This window comes from Embiotoca jacksoni, unplaced genomic scaffold (assembly GCF_022577435.1).
Source record: "Embiotoca jacksoni isolate LCO1_2020_lvr unplaced genomic scaffold, fEmbJac1.0.p SCAF_89, whole genome shotgun sequence".
Lineage (NCBI taxonomy): Eukaryota > Metazoa > Chordata > Actinopteri > Embiotocidae > Embiotoca > Embiotoca jacksoni.
This window is the reverse complement of record NW_027185446.1, coordinates 280,436-301,459: the sequence shown is the minus strand read 5'-3', so window position 1 is coordinate 301,459 and position 21,024 is coordinate 280,436. Positions and strand designations below refer to the sequence as shown.

General features: G+C 49.6%; 1 protein-coding gene across 7 annotated transcripts in view; it reads right to left on the bottom strand.

Annotated features, from left to right (window-relative positions):
- Positions 1-1,594: 1,594 nt before the first annotated feature.
- Positions 1,595-21,024, bottom strand: part of ckap5 (cytoskeleton associated protein 5) — a 32,130-nt gene continuing 12,700 nt past the window's right edge. For 3 of the 7 annotated variants that reach the window (XM_069139967.1, XM_069139968.1, XM_069139966.1), the window contains exons 6-44: positions 20,803-20,932; positions 20,614-20,714; positions 19,963-20,076; positions 19,763-19,867; positions 19,575-19,664; positions 19,234-19,398; positions 18,839-18,967; positions 18,597-18,752; positions 18,381-18,482; positions 17,685-17,795; positions 17,372-17,464; positions 17,075-17,260; positions 16,892-16,986; positions 16,093-16,276; positions 15,640-15,957; positions 14,862-14,975; positions 14,642-14,770; positions 14,377-14,571; positions 14,166-14,292; positions 13,813-13,901; positions 13,413-13,523; positions 12,914-13,036; positions 12,594-12,743; positions 12,300-12,503; positions 12,073-12,208; positions 11,796-11,989; positions 11,509-11,681; positions 10,507-10,530; positions 8,762-8,935; positions 8,546-8,666; positions 8,280-8,459; positions 8,000-8,187; positions 7,759-7,834; positions 7,480-7,668; positions 7,079-7,216; positions 6,221-6,304; positions 5,974-6,133; positions 5,739-5,860; positions 1,595-2,794 (exon numbers count right to left, since the gene is read on the bottom strand). In XM_069139967.1, the coding sequence (XP_068996068.1) occupies positions 2,534-2,794; positions 5,739-5,860; positions 5,974-6,133; positions 6,221-6,304; positions 7,079-7,216; positions 7,480-7,668; positions 7,759-7,834; positions 8,000-8,187; positions 8,280-8,459; positions 8,546-8,666; positions 8,762-8,935; positions 10,507-10,530; positions 11,509-11,681; positions 11,796-11,989; positions 12,073-12,208; positions 12,300-12,503; positions 12,594-12,743; positions 12,914-13,036; positions 13,413-13,523; positions 13,813-13,901; positions 14,166-14,292; positions 14,377-14,571; positions 14,642-14,770; positions 14,862-14,975; positions 15,640-15,957; positions 16,093-16,276; positions 16,892-16,986; positions 17,075-17,260; positions 17,372-17,464; positions 17,685-17,795; positions 18,381-18,482; positions 18,597-18,752; positions 18,839-18,967; positions 19,234-19,398; positions 19,575-19,664; positions 19,763-19,867; positions 19,963-20,076; positions 20,614-20,714; positions 20,803-20,932 (5,541 nt within the window). In that variant the 3' untranslated portion in view covers positions 1,595-2,533. The remainder of the gene's footprint in view (positions 2,795-5,738; positions 5,861-5,973; positions 6,134-6,220; positions 6,305-7,078; positions 7,217-7,479; positions 7,669-7,758; positions 7,835-7,999; positions 8,188-8,279; positions 8,460-8,545; positions 8,667-8,761; positions 8,936-10,506; positions 10,531-11,508; positions 11,682-11,795; positions 11,990-12,072; positions 12,209-12,299; positions 12,504-12,593; positions 12,744-12,913; positions 13,037-13,412; positions 13,524-13,812; positions 13,902-14,165; positions 14,293-14,376; positions 14,572-14,641; positions 14,771-14,861; positions 14,976-15,639; positions 15,958-16,092; positions 16,277-16,891; positions 16,987-17,074; positions 17,261-17,371; positions 17,465-17,684; positions 17,796-18,380; positions 18,483-18,596; positions 18,753-18,838; positions 18,968-19,233; positions 19,399-19,574; positions 19,665-19,762; positions 19,868-19,962; positions 20,077-20,613; positions 20,715-20,802; positions 20,933-21,024) is intronic. The other 4 variants (XM_069139969.1, XM_069139970.1, XM_069139971.1 and 1 more) reach the window with 4 other exon arrangements.

The following is a 21,024-nucleotide window of genomic DNA, read 5'->3' as shown; positions in this document are numbered from 1 at the left end:
ATTTACGAGTAAAATGCCTGCATTTAAAACGCAACTTAAGTCAAAGTTGGTGTTTCTTATCAGAATGTACATAAAGTAACCACAGTAAAAAACACTTACTATGCAGTTAAACAGTCCCGGTGTTAAATTAGTGTTGGAATAAACCTTTTATTTATTCAGTTAGGTAGTGTAGTCCAGTGGTTCCCAACCTAGGGACCAGGCCCCTCCAAAGGGTCACTGGATAAGTATGAGTGGGGATGAAGTTGAGAGTATGCTTCACACACTCATTATTCTTTTAAGTTGGATTTTGACTAGTTGTGGATTTTAGAAAAATACTTTTGTTTCCTTAATGTAAAACCATATTGGTAAGCCTTACATTTAAAGGAGGTAGTATCTAAATGTAACTACAAAAAAATTAAAAAAAAATTAAAAAATTAAAGTTACAAAAGTGTCTTTAAAAAAAAAGAGTCAAAAAAAATAAAATAATAATAATATTTCAGACATCTCCCTTCCCTCAAAAGATTATGAGGCAAAATAGGCCTGTTGTGTCATCTTGACTTCTTGTTCCAATAATGTCTCAGCTTTGAGCCAAAGTTCAAACCACCTGCCGTCCAACAGGCTGATAAATGTGCACCAGAACCAACAAAGAAAAGCATGACTAACATGTTTTGAATAACCTGCCAACACAAAACAGACAAGATGTTCACGTTAAAGCACACCCTCGAGTGTGATATTGCTTAAATCTACCAGTTTAACTTTAATGGTGGGAGGAGCCAAGCTAAATGGTGTTAGCCACCACCGGAGTCATTGTGCTTTCGGGTTGTGGTGAAGACGATCTCAAGAACGCAGTGACTGAATTTCTTCAAACTTGGTAGGAAGATTAACTTTGTACTAAGTATCAGCTTTGGAGGTCGAAGGTCACTGTGAAACCAAAATGACTTTCTTTTGTGAACACCATCTCAGAAACGCCCTTAGACCTTAAGATCTGGCACAAAGGTTTACTTGGACTCGAGGATTAATGGATTAGATTTTGGTGGTCCTCAAGTCTGTCCTACTTCCTGATTGTGACTCCGATATGTCAAGAACACCTTGAGGGAATTTCTTCATATTTGGCACAAATATTCCATTGGATTGAAGAATGAAGTGAAAAGAATTTAGTCAAACAAAGTTTTTGTCCATTATTGAGCATAACTGAGGAACCAATGGGGAGACTGAACCTATTCGTCCTTGAAACTGGTTGTTAAAGGTTTTCTGTGGTCGGGTTGAAGATATTCCACATTTGAGAATTTGAAGCATCTTTGCGGCAACAAGTTCAGACCGACTCGGACTCGACCGGTCCGTGGAGGCGGAAAACAGCGAGGCGGTAGTTTAGGTCTTTAACGATGCTGCAGTTTCAGCAGATTTAAAATAAATTCAGTCAAGTTGGTTTGTTAAAAAAACCCGACTTTATTGCCACTGTGGATTATACAAGGAGAGCAACGATGAAAGACGAGTACTGACGTCTGAATTAAATACCAAAACAATTCTTTTTCTGTACTCAACATTCAGCTACAGAACAGATGACTGACAGGGCCTTCATCATCATCATCATCAGAAAAACAATGGAAAACAGCAGTTGTATTAAAGCAAACTTTAATTTTATTAATGCAAACTGTATTTACATGAGAACATAAAAACAATCACTGACTTCATGCTCTTCAAACCAACAAACACGACGGTGAACTTCCTTCCGGCTCGGGTGTGACGAGGGTGTACAGCGGCGGCCATATTGGCTCTATAGTCCCGACCCGTGGCGGCTGTTAAATAAGTGAAGGGAGGCGTTAATGGACGACTTTACGTACAGTATTTACAGCCCGACGTCCAACAACACCGACAAGCTGGCTCGCGGGACGACGTCTCAGCGGCCACTTCCTGTCCTCCACAATAAAAGCTGTAGTTTCTAACCGACACCGAGCCGTTTCGCTTTGGCTGCGAGGAAAATCAACGTCATCGCAGCAGGTGGAGCCACGAACCAATGAGAGTAGACGTACAGCATCACGTGTACATTATTCACAGTTTTCTGAAGATTTAACCTTCATGAGACAAACGACTGACGAGGAAATCATCTGCAGATCAACAGATTCTAAAGATTCTTGTTTGTTTTCTCCCTGCAGCCAGAAGAGAGGCGCTCGGCGACGGTGAGGCAGTTAAATATGTACAACCACCGAGGTTAAAAACAGGGGGCGGGGTCACCATGTCGTTATCATACAGGGGGGAGGGAGGGGGGAGACAGGACACACTACAGCCGACTACGTGATCCTGATCCTGGACTCTTCGTCTTTTACCCTGATCTACTAAAAACGGCTCGGATGGTTTCTGGATCTACGATCAGGGTGCGTTTGATTTCTACTAACGTACAGGCACAGTGGGTGGAGTCAGGTTTGGGTTTGAGGGTGCGTTTGTTGAGGGTGCGTTTGTTGAGGGTGCGTTTGTTGAGGGTGTGTGGAGAAGAACATGAATAGAAAGACGGGGGAGGTTAAAAAGATGGATGCTGCATTTCCTGCGCGCCGCCGCCTCACTGCCGGTTGCTCTTTATCCTCTCCAGACGCTTCTTCAGGTCGTCCAGGTTGGCGGCCGGCGACGCCGAGCGGGTGCTGGCGTGCGTCGGGGAGTGCGTGTTCTGCTCCTGCTGGTAGAGCTCACGGGACTCTTTCAGCTGAGACAGCTTGCTGTGCAGCATGTCGGTGGACGACGCCACAGACGGCTTCGACGACAGCAGCGACGAGATGGACGGCCGCTGCTGGGGCTCGTCTTCACTTCCTCCCACACCCTGCTGCTGGAGGAAGAAGAGGAGGGGGAGGAAGGGGAGGAGGGAGAGGAAGAGGAGAGGAAGAGGAGGGAGAGGAAGAGGGAGAGAAAGAGGAGGAGAGTGAGGAAGAGGAGAGAGAGGAAGAGGAAGAGGGAGAGAGTGAGGAAGAGGAGAGAGAGGAAGAGGAAGAGGGAGAGAGTGAGGAAGAGGAGAGAGAGGAAGAGGAAGAGGGAGAGAGAGGAAGAGGAGGGAGAGGGAGAGGAGAGGAAGAGGAGGGAGAGGAAGAGGAGAGAGAGGAAGAGGAAGAGGAGGGAGAGGGAGAGAGAGGAGGGAGAGGGAGAGAGAGGAGGAAGAGGACGAGGGAGAGAGTGAAGAAGAGGAGAGAGAGGAAGAGGAAGAGGGAGAGAGAGGAAGAGGAGGGAGAGGGAGAGGAGGGAGAGGGAGAGGAGAGAGAGGAAGAGGACGAGGGAGAGAGTGAGGAAGGAGAGAGAGGAAGAGGAAGAGGAGGGAGAGGGAGAGGGAGGGGAGAGGAAGAGAGTGAGGAAGAGGAGGGAGAGGAAGAGGAGAGGAGGGAGAGGGAGAGAGAGGAGGAAGAGGACGAGGGAGAGAGTGAGGAAGAGGAGAGAGAGAGGAAGAGGAGGGAGAGGGAGAGGAGAGGAAGAGGAGGGAGAGGAAGAGGAGAGAGAGGAAGAGGAAGAGGAGGGAGAGGGAGAGGGAGAGAGAGGAGGGAGAGGGAGAGAGAGGAAGAGGACGAGGGAGAGAGTGAAGAAGAGGAGAGAGAGGAAGAGGAAGAGGGAGAGAGAGGAAGAGGAGGGAGAGGGAGAGGGAGAGGAGGGAGAGGAAGAGGAGAGAGAGGAAGAGGACGAGGGAGAGAGTGAGGAAGGAGAGAGAGGAAGAGGAAGAGGAGGGAGAGGAAGAGAGTGAGGAAGAGGAGGGAGAGGGAGAGGGAGGGGAGAGGAAGAGAGTGAGGAAGAGGAGGGAGAGGAAGAGAGTGAGGAAGAGGAGGAGAGTGAGGAAGAGGAGAGGGAGGGAGAGGAAGAGGAAGAGGAGGGGGAGAGGAATTTCAATGAGTTCAAAACAGCAGCAGAACTTTGAACATTATTATTTTACATATTAACGAAGAGTGAACGAAGAGGATCAACTCCAGTGTTACCGTCTCTTTAATGACGTTTGTCAAACATCCACGCTTACCAATATTACGTTCTACCAGCTCTGGAGACGAGTCTCAGCGTTCTACCAGCTCTGGAGACGAGTCTCAGCGTTCTACCAACTCTAGAGACGAGTCTCAGCGTTCTACCAGCTCTAGAGACGAGTCTCAGCGTTCTACCAGCTCTAGAGACGAGTCTCAGCGTTCTACCAGCTCTGGAGACGAGTCTCAGCGTTCTACCAGCTCTAGAGACGAGTCTCAGCGTTCTACCAGCTCTGGAGACGAGTCTCAGCGTTCTACCAGCTCTAGAGACGAGTCTCAGCGTTCTACCAGCTCTGGAGACGAGTCACTCTGGAGACGAGTCTCAGCGTTCTACCAGCTCTAGAGACGAGTCTCAGCGTTCTACCAGCTCTAGAGACGAGTCTCAGCGTTCTACCAGCTCTGGAGACGAGTCTCAGCGTTCTACCAGCTCTAGAGACGAGTCTCAGTGTTCTACCAGCTCTGGAGACGAGTCTCAGCGTTCTACCAGCTCTAGAGACGAGTCTCAGCGTTCTACCAGCTCTGGAGACGAGTCACTCTGGAGACGAGTCTCAGCGTTCTACCAGCTCTAGAGACGAGTCTCAGCGTTCTACCAGCTCTGGAGACGAGTCACTCTGGAGACGAGTCTCAGCGTTCTACCAGCTCTGGAGACGAGTCTCAGCGTTCTACCAGCTCTGGAGACGAGTCTCGGCGTTCTACCAGCTCTGGAGACGAGTCTCGGCGTTCTACCAGCTCTAGAGACGAGTCTCGGCTATTTGCAAACTTTTGAGCCAAATAATGATGAAAAATCCTTTTATCTTAGACTTAAAGTGCTTCAGGTGATATCTCATCTTTAAATCAGTGCAACAGACCAGTTGTCTTGTCTTGTCTTGTGTTGTGTTGTGTTGTGTTGTCTTGTGTTGTGTTGTGTTGTCTTGTGTTGTCTTGTGTTGTGTTGTGTTGTGTTGTCTTGTCTTGTGTTGTGTTGTGTTGTCTTGTCTTGTCTTGTCTTGTGTTGTCTTGTGTTGTCTTGTCTTGTGTTGTCTTGTCTTGTCTTGTCTTGTCTTGTCTTGTCTTGTCTTGTGTTGTCTTGTCTTGTCTTGTCTTGTCTTGTCTTGTCTTGTCTTGTCTTGTGTTGTCTTGTCTTGTCTTGTCTTGTGTTGTCTTGTGTTGTCTTGTGTTGTCTTGTGTTGTCTTGTCTTGTCTTGTGTTGTCTTGTGTTGTCTTGTCTTGTGTTGTCTTGTCTTGTCTTGTGTTGTCTTGTGTTGTGTTGTCTTGTCTTGTGTTGTCTTGTCTTGTGTTGTCTTGTGTTGTCTTGTCTTGTGTTGTCTTGTGTTGTGTTGTCTTGTGTTGTGTTGTCTTGTCTTGTGTTGTCTTGTGTTGTGTTGTCTTGTGTTGTGTTGTCTTGTGTTGTGTTGTCTTGTGTTGTGTTGTCTTGTGTTGTGTTGTGTTGTGTTGTCTTGTCTTGTGTTGTCTTGTGTTGTGTTGTGTTGTCTTGTCTTGTCTTGTCTTGTGTTGTGTTGTCTTGTCTTGTCTTGTCTTGTCTTGTGTTGTGTTGTGTTGTCTTGTGTTGTCTTGTCTTGTCTTGTCTTGTCTTGTCTTGTCTTGTCTTGTGTTGTGTTGTCTTGTGTTGTGTTGTGTTGTGTTGTCTTGTGTTGTGTTGTGTTGTCTTGTGTTGTGTTGTCTTGTGTTGTGTTGTGTTGTCTTGTGTTGTCTTGTGTTGTGTTGTGTTGTGTTGTGTTGTCTTGTGTTGTGTTGTCTTGTGTTGTGTTGTGTTGTGTTGTGTTGTCTTGTGTGTAAACTAACCCTGGAGGTGTTTTCCAGTCCTTGTCTCTGTCGGAGGATCTTCAGTCTCTCGTAGTAAACGGCAGGTTTCAGGTCTTCTTGGCTGCTGCTGAGACTGGAGTCAACACTGTGCTGTGGGATCACTACACACACACACACACACACACACACACACACACACACACACACACACACAGGTGTTAAAGACTCCTCCCCCCAGTGGTGCCCCTCCCCCCCGGCCTGCCTCCAGTCGTACCTGTGGAGGTCTGGATGCGAGCCTTCCCCTCCCTCTCGGACTCGATTATGCGAAGGCCTCGCTCCACGTAGCTCTGGAAGAACTGCGAGGTGTTTTTGAGGAAGGGCTCCACGTCTGCGTCCGAGTACTTCTGTTTGTACTCGTACAGCTCCGTCAGACCCTGAAGAAGGTCGGACACTTCAGCTCGTCTTCTTCACGCTCGGTTTCAATTCATTATTTTACAAACTGAATAAAATGACTTTCAGACCTCTTTAGTGTTCTCCTTGGAGCCGATCTTCTTGAAGATTTCAGACAGGATGTCGCTGACCTTTGCCTTCGACATCCGATCGTCCTGCCAACAACAAAACATCAACAAAACGCCACAAAAACATCAACAAAACGCCACAAAAACAACAACAAAACGCCACAAAAACATCAACAAAACGCCACAGAACATCAACAAAACGCCACAAAAACATCAACAAAACGCCACAGAACATCAACAAAACGCCACAGAACAACAACAAAACGCCACAGAACATCAACAAAACGCCACAAAAACATCAACAAAACGCCACAGAACATCAACAAAACGCCACAAAAACATCAACAAAACGCCACAGAACATCAACAAAACGCCACAGAACAACAACAAAACGCCACAAAAACAACAACAAAACGCCACAAAAACATCAACAAAACGCCACAGAACATCAACAAAACGCCACAAAAACATCAACAAAACGCCACAGAACATCAACAAAACGCCACAAAAACATCAACAAAACACCACAGAACAACAACAAAACGCCACAGAACAACAACAAAACGCCGGTCATCAGATTTACAAACATACTTCACTCAGAATCTCAATGTATGTTAATTGTTGATTCTTTTTTTTGCCGCTTCATTTTAAAAGTCACCTCCAAAATATCAAACGCAGACGTACAAAAAAACGGAAGTATCAATCTTATATGTAGCGTGTGCTGCTCACCATGTATGGCTGTATGTAGCGTGTGCTGCTCACCATGTATGCCTGTATGTAGCGTGTGCTGCTCACCATGTATGGCTGTATGTAGCGTGTGCTGCTCACCATGTATGGCTGTATGTAGCGTGTGCTGCTCACCATGTGCAGGCCGCCCTTCTCGTTGCCGCGGTCGCTCTTGACTCCCGACATGTTTCCGTGGTGTTTGAACACCCTTCTCAGGTGAGCCTCCAGCTCCGACTCGTTACGATTCTCGATCATGGACAGGTGGTCCAGGATCTGTTCATCCGTACAAATCAAAGCAAATCAGGACAACAACAGTCAATCAGATTGAACATCGTTAAAATCTGACGCTGGATCAGTTCTTACCAATAACACAATGTTTTACATCTTAAACCTGCAGTGAACCTTTAAACCAGAGGACGATCTGTGTGTGTGTGTGTGTGTGTGTGTGTGTGTGTGAGAGAGAGTGTTTCTGTGTGTGTGTGTGTGTGTGTGTGTGTGTGTGTGTGTGTGTGTGTGTGTGTGTGTGTGTGTGTGACCTTGGTCCCGGTGAGCTTGCACAGAGTGTGTAACAGGGTCTTCAGCGTCCTGTGCGGCACGTCGCTCTTCAGCTGCTTCAGTTTCTCTTTGGGGAAAACCTTCATGAAGTTGTGGACATCCAGCAGGATCCGGTCCAGGTTGATGGTGTTGATGGTCTCCGGCAGGAAGCGGATCAACCTCCACAGACACTGAACACACACACACACACACACACAGCGGGGTCAGTTTAAACGAGCCTCCGCAGCAGGACGGCAGGTTCTGGTGTCGGGTCTACTTACCTTTATCACCAACTCGGAGAACATCGGAGAACCGGCCGTCGTGACCAGAGTGTCCTGCAGAAGAACCAGCAGAGCGCTGGGGGGAGGAGGAAGAGGAGTGAAGGAAGGGGAGGAGGAAGAGGAGAAGAGGGAGGAGGGGAGGGGGGCACCAGAGGTGTTAAAAACACTGTAAACACCATTTGTATTTCTTATTTCCTAATGAATCCTCCTCTGGGATCCGATCAACGTCCTCCACACTGACCTGATCATGTTGGTCTGGTCTGAGGACTCCAGGACTCGGATCACCAGCAGGTTGACGGACCTGATGACCTGCTGTCCGTCCTCGATGTCCTCCACTCTGCTGTCCAGCAACAGCGTTATCACGCCGTGCATCAGGTCCTTCAAGACACCCATGGACGCCTCTTTGGCCAGCGACTCGATGGAGAACAGCTGCAGACAGGAGACGTCGTTAGTGTCTCTCCGTCACTACCACGACCGGACCGGACCCGGTCCAACCCGGCTCCTAACGCGCGGCGACTCACCGACAGGATGTTGCCGATGATGCAGCTGTACAGCTTGATGATGTCCTTCTTGTCCAGCCGGTCGTCGGCGATGTGCGTGCTGTAGATCAGCCGCAGCTGCATGAAGGTGGCGATGAGGAACTGATCGATGTGTCCCGACATCACCTCGGCTTTGTCCTCCTGACGCAGCACCTCGTCGATCTGCAGAGGACCAACCACACCAGGTCGTAAAGACACGGACGGGACCGGACGTCCCCCCGGCGATCAGCGCTCTGCGAGCGTCGTACCTGCGCCAGCGCCTGGATGCTGGTGTTGATGTCGCCGCTCGCCACCTGAGAGATGACGAAGTTGATGGTGGAGGCCGTGCTGTTGTGCAGGTCGTCGAACTGCGGAGAGACGGATCGCATCCTTCGAACACAGAAGCACAAAGACGGTTTTAAACCAGCCGAGCTGCGCGAGGCGTTCGCTGCCGGTCGGACTCCGGAGACTCCGGCTCTCCTTACTTGCGCTCGGGGATCATGATGGGCTCCAGCAGCTCGTCCAGCTTGTGCTGCACGAGGTCCGGCAGCTCGCACACGCGGCTCTGGTCCATCTCGATCATGTCCAGGTCCAACTGGAACTCCTTGGGGATGGACGGGTGGGACGACTCGCTGTGCTGAGCGTTCTGACGGGCTTGGCTGGACGGACAGGGGACAGAAGGACACGGTCAGGACGCCGTCTCATCGATCAGTGCCGATCAGCTCCAGAACCGACTGACATGAGTTTTAATCTGCGAGTCGATGACATCACCTGGATGTGGAGGACGATCCTCAGAGTTTAACCAGAGGAGGAAACGCTCCAGTCCATTTTATACTTGAAAAACTGTCGTTAACCAAATTTAAAGGGTTTCAAACTTCTTCAACAACGATCTGAGGTGAATCAGTCGATCAGATTTCAGAAGTTCTGTCTGAACTGGAGCCGATCAGCTCTGATCTCCAAACAACATGAAGGGAAAGATCCACATTTAAAACACACAAACTCAGAGACTGATGACGAGTTCGCACCTCCAAAACACACCGGAAACGATCAGACCGACTCAAACTAGTCCCGAGACGTTCAGGCACCGCTGGAAATTATTCGTTTCATTGATTCTTAAAGGGAACAGAAGGAAATTAAATTTACTGAATTTTAATGCTGAGATTAACGTCGCGAAAACAAAATATCACCAATGTGAATTCAACCTTTTCTACTGATCCTGAAATAACTTTACGAGCATCAAATCTTCCAAAAGCAGACGAGTTTCGCTCTATTTTAAGACTGTAGGTTTTATTTTTAGCTGACAGCTGTCTGTTAAATAAATAAAGGTTGGACCAGATGTTCTAATTATATCCTTTATTCTGTGGTTGCGCCCTCTAGTGGATCCTCCAGTCACACGCAGAGTTCAGCAATAGCAGTCCTGACCGTCAACGTGAGCTTTAAGAACAGGAATATCTCCGGCCTCAGTCACATGACGTCACATTTCTACCAAGTCTGTTGGAGGAAGTTGAAGAACCGTTGGACGGATGTAAATGTTTACAAGAAACAGGAAGTAGGTTGTAAACGACGCCGTGGATTCTGGGCTACCTCGTTGTTTTTCGATCTTTGAAATGTTCATAAAGTTAAGGTTGTACATAAAGTTGCTTTGAACTTTGAGTTACTTTCATACTGAAGAAATCTGCAGGTGTGACAAGCGTCTGTCTTTTATTTTCTTCCAAACTAATAGTTGTCATCGATGATAATCCGGTTTAAACTACACCTAACTTCCTGTTTTTAAGACCACCTGATGCAGCATCTTTGTCTAAAAAACATCTGCAGCAACATTTCAAACCCCAAAATCTGGTCGGAGAATCTGAAAACACCGACGACCATCTTCTCCTTCAGAATGAAATCTCTGGACTCAAACAGCATTCGGTCCAACTGATGAGGAATTACAGCGGTTTGTTAGTGTGAGACGGAGCGGAGGACAGTTCACCACACAGGGAGGACAAGGAGGACAGAGGGAGGACACTACACCACACAGGGAGGACAAGGAGGACAGAGGGACACGGACGGTTAAAGGTTTGAACGTTAGTCTGGTGCTTCGGCTCGGAGGAACAAGAACAGAGCGTTTGTTCCTCAGCAGGCGAAGAAACAGAACTAAAAGTCAAACAGAGCTTCATGAAGGACGAAGGTTCATTCAGAGGAGCTGACAGGACAACACGCAGCAGAGAGGAGGAGGAGTTGTACTCACATCCTATACGTGCGATACATGATTCTGCTCCGGAAAGGAAGGCAGGCAGAGCCGAGAGGAGGAAACCACACAGGAAGAGAGACGAAGGGTTAAAGAGACAGACAGAAGAAACCCGGCATGCAAACACAGAGGAAGAGGAGGACAGATCGGTGTCATGGAGTCGAAGATCGGTCGGTCACGGCAGGATGAGGAGACGGAGACGGGAGAAGACCGGAGGACAGAACGGTTCACATGCTCACAGGAAACAGACGGAGAAGTCGGGGTTGGATACGAAACGTTACACCTTTAAAAACCTCTAAACGGGATGGAAACTGTTTGTTTACAGCAGAGAAAATAAAAGGCATAAAGTTTATGCCTTTTATTTTGAAATCTGAATTCCTAGAACGGTTCAGGCTCTGAAATGCTGCAAACTAACTTACAAAATAAGTAAAACGTGTTCACGATGAACTGAAACTCAGCATTAAATCCAGGAAATATAAAGAACTGCTGCCGTTCTCCGTTTCTTCAGCCGTCTGCTTTGAATGACCTTTATTGAACGGTCAGTGGACACAGTGGGCGGGGCTTCTGTTCAGTGTGATGTCCCCTCCACGTCGCCTAGCAACGGTGTGCCTTTAACGAATTGAACGCGAGTGTAAGGTGCACACAACTTCGCAGTTCCATCTGATATTTGAAATATCAGTATTGATGTTTAGTTTTTCACTTGTAAGATAGAAGTTTAAAACTTTAAAATACGACAGATTTATTAGCAGCTCAGGAACCTGGAGTCCAAAGAGAAGCAGTGATTTAGTCTCTCTTTGATCTGTCTTAACCTCCAAACTTTGTCCACCGTCAGCTATAAGTTGCAAAATTAAACAGCAGTTATCTGTTTAAAAGGCAACATCTGATTTCTAGATTGTGTGCTTCAATGACTAAAGTTTAGCGTTTAACTTGCGTATTTTCCCTGATGTCCTTCAGAGCTGGAAGTGCAGTGACTTCCTGTCCGGAGGTGACTCGGGGACCTACTTGAGCTTGTTGGGGTCCTCCTGTGAGGGCTTGCGGAGGAAGGTGGCGTTGGGGTTGGTGGGGTGCTCCCTCTGAGTCCTCTCCGGCGCGCTCTGCTTGGCCGGAGCTGCCGGAGTCTTCTTGGCCGAGCGCTTGATCCTCTCCTCCAACATGCTCATGTCCTTCTCCGACAGCTGGAGGAGGAACATCAAACTACAGATTAAACTGATGCATTTTATCCATCAAATACAAATAAAACATTTTTAACGATCGCATCTTTGACAGGAAGTTGTCTCCGTCCGTCTCACGTTTCCGATGAGCTTGTAGACCTGCTCCCCGCAGACGTTGTAGACGGCCACCACCGTGTTGAGCGCAGCGTTGCGGACGGACGTGTCTCTGTCCCCGATGTGGACGGCGATCTCCTTTAGACACTTGGCGGGAGTCGGCTGGCACACGTTCATCCCGTAGCCCTCGATCAGACAGCCCAGCTCCTCCAGACACTCTGAGGACACCAGAGGAGACGCAGCTGTGAGGACAGTCGTCCTGCTGCAGAAGACAAAGGACGGTCGTGATGTGAACACCTACCAGCTCTCTGCTTGGAGTTCTTGGACTTAGTTCCCTCCATGAGAAACGGGAAGACCTTGGACGCCGGGTAGACCTTACACAGCATGGCCAGGATGGCCCGCACGTCTTTACGGACCACGTCCTTCGATTCTCCTACCTGAAGAGGAGGAGGAGGAGGAGGAGGAGAAACTCAGCAGAGATAACAAAGCGTGCCTCATCTGATTGTTCCGAGTGTGGCGTGCTCTGACCTTCAGGATGACGTAGGGCACGAAGGAGTTGGCCTCGTACTCCGTCAGGTGGTAGTTCTCCCTGTTGAGCATGGCGAACAGCAGCTTCAGGTACTCCAGAACCTTCATCAGGACCGTGGTGTTGGTGTCGAAGAAGCGCAGCGTGAACCACTTCATGATCAGGTCCAGGCAGCTGATGGTGGCATCGCTCTCCGTCTCCAGCCTCTGTAGGAGGGGACACACCGTTACACAAACACACAACACACAACACACAACACAACACAACCCGCCTGCAGAACGAGGGCCGGCCGATACCTCGATCATCACTCCGATGGCCTTCACGTGTCTCTGGAAGTCGAAGTGGAACAGTTCGTCCTGCAGCCACTTGGCGAAGCAGGTGGACATCTGAGTCTTGAGTTGCTCCACGTACTCGTCTCGAGGAGTGATGAAGTTCCACTTCAGGATCTACAACACCAACAGGTCAAATGATGTCACATCCTGTCGGGTTACTGGGATCAGTGACTGACAAGTAAAAAAAGAATCAGGTCGTCCATCATCTCCACCCGCTTCATCCTGGACGCTTCGCAAACCAACAGCAGACAACCCGTTTGTTTTTTTTTGTTTTTTAAACGTACCTTCAGCTGCTTCTCCTCCTTGATCCTCTGCTCCTTGGCGTTGGGGACGAGGACAAAGATGGGACCCGACCTGTCTTCATCATCCTTCAACCCTTTGGCTGCAGGCTTCTTGCTGGCTGCACCCTGAGGACACGGAGAGGACACGGAGGACACGTCACGGTGAGTGAAGCAGCCAAACGGCGTCTGACTGTGTTCGTCTTTGATTGATCAGAGGAGGAGCGCGAGTGACGGACAGCAGAAACAGGAGTGCTACGTTGAAAGGATGTCAGTGCAGGTTAACACGGACGGTGCAGAAACGCAATCATGCAGTGGAGTCGCCTGAAGGCGTCACGTGACCTGTCAATGTCACCTGTGAACACGCGCACGCTGCACATGATCTCAGTGCACATCTGCATGTTAGTGATTAGAGACACAGGATTAGACCGAGCCGCCGCCGGCCGGCTCACGGTTCATATCTCTCTCTGGTGTGTCTGATCGAGCACACCTGTCGCACATCTACCTGTTGACTGCCAGCAGCAGCCTTCCCTTTGCTGCCCAGCTTTTTACTACCATTAGACTCCTTGTCCTTGGAGGGAGGGGGAGGGGGAGGGTCCTCGGGAGGGGAGGGAGGCTGGGTGAGTAAACAAACCACATCATGTTTACACATCACGGTAAGAAAAAAATGACATCAAGTGATGTGCACGGACAAAAAAGGAAAATAAAAACATGTCAACAACAACAGGATGAGAACAAACAATTTCTATTCAAGTGTTTCAAAATACAAAACCACAAAACTTTGTTAAAATGAGTAGAAGAACTGCGTCTGTTTAAATCCAGCTGTGATCAGAAGTGTTGTTTTCCTGTGTGGAGCCGGAGAACAGAACCAGGACCTGAACAGGACCTGATCCACACAGACGTACCTTCTTCGCCGCTCCTCCTCCTCCTCGGATCTTCTTCCCTTCAGGTTTACCGTCAGGCAGGTCGTCACCAGCAGGCTGAGAGCGGGAGGCTGAAGAGGACAGACGGACGACAGCCAATCAGCACAGAGAGGATCTCCTGTCACTGCATCTACTGTCACTCTCCATTTACTGTTATGGTGTATTTACTGAATATTCACTATTTATTTATTGCTTATTTAACTTGTATTTACTGTTCATCCACTAAGTACTTCCCCTTTATTTACCCTGTATTCACGGCTTATTTCCACCAACACCTGTTGGGTGTCTGTGGTTGGAACAGGTGTATAAAACATTTCTGGTTCTGTCGGACCGACCTGAAGCCGCTCTGCTCGGCTCCGCTGATCCTTTCCCGCCTCCCGTTTTGGCCGGAGCTGCAGGTTTGGCCGGCATCACTGCTCGGGCCTTTTCCAACATGGCAACCACCTGGTCCTTGGATGCGGGCTGCAGGGAGACGAGGACATGAGGACATGAAGACAGCACTAAGAGCCGCCTCAGAGTGTGACACCGTCAGTGAGAGCTCCGTACTTTGAGTTTCCCCGCGGCCTTGGACATCTTGTCGTGTCCCAGGTGCATCATGAAGGTGGGCAGCGCGTCCTGAGCCTTCTTCCTCACGTCTCCGTTTCTGTCCTCCAGGCAGGCGTAGAGCTGAGGGACGCACAGCATCAGGTCCGCCGGGACCGTCCTCAGGGTGGGCAGCTTCTCCGCCAACCAGCCCAGCAACTGGAGGACGAAGACAGCGTCAGTACGCGTCTCTGACTCGTCCCTGAACGGAGACGGGTCGGAGTCTCACCTCCTGTCTCAAGAAGGGGTTCTCCCTCCTCAGCTCCTCGGACAGGTCCTCCCCCTCCAGCCACTCCTTCATCCCCGTCTGCTCCACCCAGGCCTGCAGGGTGTTCATGGCCGCCGTCCTCACATTGGTCTGCGGAGGGACAAAGAGACACGTCGGTCACAGTGGACGGAGAGACGCTGTGTGTGTGTGTGTGTGTGTGTGTGTGTAGGGGGGGGGGTACCTTGCTGTCTCCCAGCACGGTGATGATGGGGATCCCCAGAGCTTTGACGTGCTGCTTCAGACCGGGTCCCATGGCAACGGCCAGCTGCTGCAGGATGGTGAGAGTCTGCTGCACCTGGAGATGGCGACAGGAAGCACCGCGGTCACACCAGCCATCGGACATCCTGTTTCCTCTAAACTACTGAGGCTGTGCCTTCATGTTACTGTTCTTCAAATATACATTTATTAAAGAGATGTGACAATTCAGAGCTGCTGATATCAGATCCTGGAAATAAACCTGAGAATAAACTTCATGAGTAAAGTTCATGTAAATAAAAACACGGTCCTCAGTTTGCAGCTGAAAGATAATCTAATCTAATATTTTTCTGTATTTAGACCTCAATCTAAACTAAAATAAATAAAATATACGAGCAGATATTCCCTTTATGGTTGAGAGGTCCAGTGCAGAGTTGACCTCTCTAACATGACCTGAGTATATTTACAGTACAAGGTTTCACTATAAACACAGATAATTAAAGAAATACCCAGTATGGACTTCAAATTAAAAGCCTGTGAAACAGGAAGTGATTTTATTTTGTTGACGTTGTGTTTCATGCAGCTGAGCCAGGCTTCAGGATTGCTGCTGCATATCTGACAACCAAAAAACGAATATTCACACCAAACATGGAAATGGACATGTTCTTTCTCAGGATTTCTTCAAATCCAGCTGATATTAGAAATCAGTTATTTTTTTCCGATCGTTCTGAGTGCAGCACCATCAGTGAACCCGGCGGACTCACCAGGATCTTGTTGGAGTCGTTGAGTCGGCCCTTCAGTGCCAGCGGCAGCTCTCCGATGTTGGCGGTGACGAACTTGGCGTCTGAGATGACGGCCGCCGCCTCGTCCAGACCCTCCTTCCTGATCTTCCAGTTCTTATCTTCAATCTTCGACACCAGGTCGGACGTGATCTTGTCGCTGATGTCTGTCCGGGGCAGCAGGTCCATGATGTCCTGTCCTCCTCCTCCTCCGTCTTCGTCCTGCTCGTCCCCGTCGTCGCCCTCCTCCTCTGCAGCCTTCTTGTTGCATCTGATGGGAGCTGGAGGCGACTGGCCCTGCATCTGTCAGCGACACACACACACACACACCATCAGCCTGAACACTAACATGGAGAGGAGCCCGTTTATTTCAGGCCTGTTTCATGGTTAAAGACGGAGACGGAGTGTCCATGGTGTCGCGTGTTCTCCGGTCTTCACCTTCTCAAACTCGACGTCAATCTGAGCGAGGAGCGCCGGCTTCTCGTCCTCGAAGAACATGCGTAGCGGAGCTCCCATGTAGAGGTACATGACTCCCAGCAGGGCGATGGCGGCCGTGCGGACGGCGGGGTTGGTCGCTCCCAGAGCCGTCTTCACGTTGTTGATGAAACCCTTCACGTTGATGCTGAGGAGTGGGAGAGGGGAGGGGGGGTCAAAGGTTAAACCGGTGCCTTTCACATCGGAGATGTTCCGGCTTTAAACTACGACAAACATGTCGGAAATCGTTGCGTCCGTGCGGGACATGCTGGGAAATCTGAGTGTGGGCGGAGCCGATGGCGTTTTGTCCCCCTGTGATGTCAGAATCAGTAAAGTAGCGACGCCCTCAACTTTCACCACGTTTATTGTTTACATCAGGTGAATCAGAATGTTCTAATTCTATCCTTGTTTCTGTGGTTACGCCCTCTAGTGGATCCTCCAGTAACACGCAGTCTGCAGTTTTGAATCAAATCTTTTCGGAGTGAACATCTCTCTCTGCAGCGCCCCCTGCTGGGTGGAGGCAGCGTCATGAACCAAAACTACAGTCTGTATCACACAGAATCATTTACAACATGTCAGCTAAAAATATTTGAAATGAGAAGTTTATAAGAGCCTCTTTCTGTTTTGTAATTATAATTATCTAAACCGGAGTTCATCATGTGGACATTAAACATCTTTTAATTGATTATTAAGATGTTTTAGCTGCAGAGAGGAGATGAATACATCAGTGGCAGCGAGCTGTGGAGTGGAGACAGGAAGTTACCCGGTGAAGCCAAACTCCTTCATGGCGTTGGACAGCCAGTTCAGAGTCTCTGCCTGGTTCTTGGGGTTCTTCTGGGCGAACGCCATCGACACCACCTGATGGAAGGAACAGACTGTGTCAGCGCTTCAGCAGCAGCAGGCTGACGTACGATCTTCATGTACAATCTAGAGAAAGAATTCAGACCTGCTCTGCGGTCCACGGCAGCGAGCACGCCACACCGATCGCCGTCAGTCCCTCTTTGGCGTTTCCGCCGCACTTGACGTCTCCGACTTTGTCCACCAGGCCGTCCAGGACCACGGAGGCCGACGTCCGGGAGAACTGTCCCCTCTGAGCGATCAGAGCCACCACATGCAGCTTCATCTGCATAACCTGCACAACAACGACAGGAGGTCACATGATCAGGGGGAGGAAGCACGTCCGACTGACCGAGCGACCGTCGCTCCGCCCCGAGATCCTCCCGGTCCGGTCGGGTTGAGTTACCTGGAAGTTGGTCTCTTTCCAGCCCGGTTTCTTGGCCAACATCCGGACTAAAGCCTGGCAGGGCATCGCCGCCTTGTCCAGGGTCTCCACGGCCTGGAAACACAGGACGGTACTTTAAACACACACTTCATATATTTACTGGAAAACCAGAGCTCATGATTATTATCAGTTATTTTGTCTATTAAATGTCAGAAAACAATCCGTAATTATGACCAATTCTGATAAATGTCTGTCAGTCGGCAGTGAATCATTCTGTGAGGTTCAACGTAAAAATCATAAATTTATGACCCAGGAAACAAGAAAAGGATTTCACCTTCTGGAACTCCTCCATACTGGCCAGACGCTCCTTCCAGTTGGCCGAGTCCAGCTGCTGCAGACAGGAAGCAGGAAGTACACCTGCTGCAAGGTCCTCGCACACTTCAGGCTGACACGCGCACAAACACACAGGACACGTTAACATGCTGATGAAGATGACACTTCACTCTCAACTTAATATCTACGATCACTACGGGCTGCAGGACCGGATTCAATTCAACTTTCAGTGATGTGTTGTAGTGCACCAGTTACACCAGCAGAGGTCAGTCACGACACACAGCTGCTGAGCTGAGGAAGAGGGACGTTCAGGGTTCTGATCCGACGGTCCGGGTGAGGAACTCGTGATCAGGTCGGCCACGTGAGCACGAGACCTCCGAGATCTCACCATACGCTTGTCCTCTCGGCAGAGACGCCACTTCATTACGTCCACGAGACATTTAATGAAAATGCATAACGATCCTTTACTTTTATCTGTTTTGTTCTGCAGAACATCTGGTTCTCCTCTTCATCGTCTCTCAGATGAGGAAGCTCTGCTGCTGTTTGACGTCTCCCAGTAGTGTCAGTGGAAACACTGCCATGACAACCAAACCTGTCTGCGTCCCTCCGACTGACATCAGACGCTGATTTTAAAAAGGCCTGAAGGGTTTCTAATCTTAAAGACTCCGTGAGCTCATCAGAGGACTTCCAGACTTACCGACAGCTCCGTCTCCGTGAACTCTTTGCTGTCCGACGTCTTCTTGGTTTTCCCACCAGCTGCCGACGCAGGTTTTCCTTTCTTAGCGGCACCTGCTGACGACTGCAGACAGCAAACACAGAACGTTAAAACTGAAGACTCTTCATGTGAATAAATGTTCAGAAATTCATTCAGATGTTAAGTTGCTTTTGTTTTGCTGCACAGATCTCCGTCTACCTTGCTGGCAGCGGCACTTTGGGTCTTCTTCGGTGGACCAGAGGATTTGGGTGGAGCTTCAGCAGAAGCTTTAGCAGCAGGCTTCTTGTCTGAAGCTCCGCCTCCTGCACCCTTCTTCCCTCCAGCCAGCTCCACTTTATCAGCGCTCTCTTTAATCTGTCAGGAGTGAAAGGAGGATGTTACCGACAGTAGAAACAGGAGGAGGAGTTTTCTTTTGTCCCGGTCCGAACCGCTCCTCTCACCTTGTCCAGTTTGAGTTTGTCCAGGTCGGTCAGGAACGGGTTCACCGCCTTCTCCCCCACCACCTTCATGGCCGTCCCCAGAGCCTCGAAGGCGGCGTCTCGGACCTCTGGCGCCGAGTCGTTCACTTGCTGAGATGACGGGGAGGAAAACACAAAGGACACTTTTAAAAGGTGGTTTTCACCGTAAACCCTGAAGTTATAGCATCATCACTCATAATCCGTCTGCAAGGAGACACCGTAACACAAGTTTGTTTCCGATCATGTTAGAGACGCTCATGGCAACTCGACTGTCACCCATCACTTGAACAGACGAACACGCCGTCGAAGTCCTGAAACCGTCTCCTCGACCCCCCGACTCCCTCCCCCCGGTTCTGAAGGTGTTCAGTGAGGTTCACCTTGATGAGAGCAGCACACAGAGGCTTCAGGACGCTCTTGGGCAGCGTGGCCTGCACGCAGTGTCTGAAGGAACGAGCCAGAAACAGTGACGCCTGCTGCTTGATGGACGGGTTCTTGTTGTCCATCACACCCAGGACGTCCTCCGACAGGTTCTGAAGGGTCGTCTGCAAACACACAGCAAACGTGACATCATTTAAAAACCACGGAAGAAATATCAATCCATCAGTCGGACCGGGAGGCAGCAGGGGGCGCTATACACAACAACAGTTATGGAGTTAGAGCGTCGCCACAGACCCGAGCGTGACCTTTAACCTCTGCACGGGTCTGAACGTGTACTCACGGTGAGGAAGATGGCGTCGATGGCCTCCTGCAGGGCCTGCACCACCTGAGGCTTCTTCTCCTTGAACTTCTCCAGAATCGTTGGAACCACCTGAGAAACACCAGTTAGTCCAGTTAGTGAGGAGTTCTGCTTCGGTTCTGGATGTTCGATCCACGTCGGCGCAGGGCCGAGCGGTTCTGGTGACCCACCTGTCCTGCGTACGTTCCAAACTTCTTCCTGAGACCGGCTGCCAGCGCCGCCAGACATTTAGCCGCCAACGACACCAGCATCACGTTGGCATCTTTCCCCACCACCTGGAACACAGAGTAAAGTCACATGATCCCCACCAACCCATCCTATTGGACCAGGACCAGAACCTGGACACCCCCCGACTGTAAGAGCTCGTTACCTTCTTCAGGGCTCTGACGAGGTCTCCGTAGTCTCCGTTCTCCAGTTTGGGGTTCTTGGTCAGAACCTCGATGGCCTCCAGAGCTTCTTTTCTTTCCTGCCACTTTTTAGCTTCCTACAGATCCCGACAAAATAAAAGCACAATTCTTACGTTGGACATTTGATGTTTTGTCTCCGTTTAAACAACCTTTTACATCTCTAGAGGATACTACGTCCCGCCCACCGATAGCTGTAACCTGACTGCACCACAGGCCTGTCAATCAAACAGACACGCCCCCAAAAACAGGTCTTCTTGAATCTTCTTTTCTAATGAATGAGGGATTATTTTCAGATGGACCTCCAGAAAACTAATAAGAAGGAGTGACTTTAGCTAACAACACCGAGATAACTGATGGACACATTTTATTCACTTTGGATTTGATGAGAGAAGTTGAATGGGAGTCTATGGAGCCGGAGGCTTTTTGGAGCCGACCTCTAGTGGCACTCGCTGGTATTGCAGCTGAAGACACTTCTGGATCAGAACCATTTTACAGACCTGAAGCTACGAACTCTTTTATATCCAGTCTGTATTCAGGACGTTAGTTCTGGTTCCGTAGATGTTCTCTGGTCCGTTAACGGACAGATTTGAGGCTACAAAGTTTGATAAACTTACGATTTTCTCGTAGAAGTCTTTGGGCATCTTGGACAGAACCTCCACGGCCTCCAGCAGCTCGTAGGGATCCACCGCCGCCACCGGCTCATCCTCGTCGTCTCCTGGAGGAGGAAGAGGAGGAGAGAGCAGAGCGTGACTGCGATTCCTCACCATGAAGGATGGTTAGCAGCAGGTAGCAGCGAGACTCACCGTCAGACTGATCGCCTCCTTGAGCTTGTTGCTCGAACTTTGCCTTCAGGTCCTGCTGGGAGCGCAGGAAGCGGGTCTGCTTGGGAGGAGACGACGGCAGCTTCACCCACTCCTCCTCCAGGTCCTTCAGCTGCAGGGACGGAGAATAAAGAACAAAGAGGTTTCCTTCAGTCCGGCGGGTCTCTGACAGTGGAACATTTAAAGGAGCGTCACTGTGAGCGA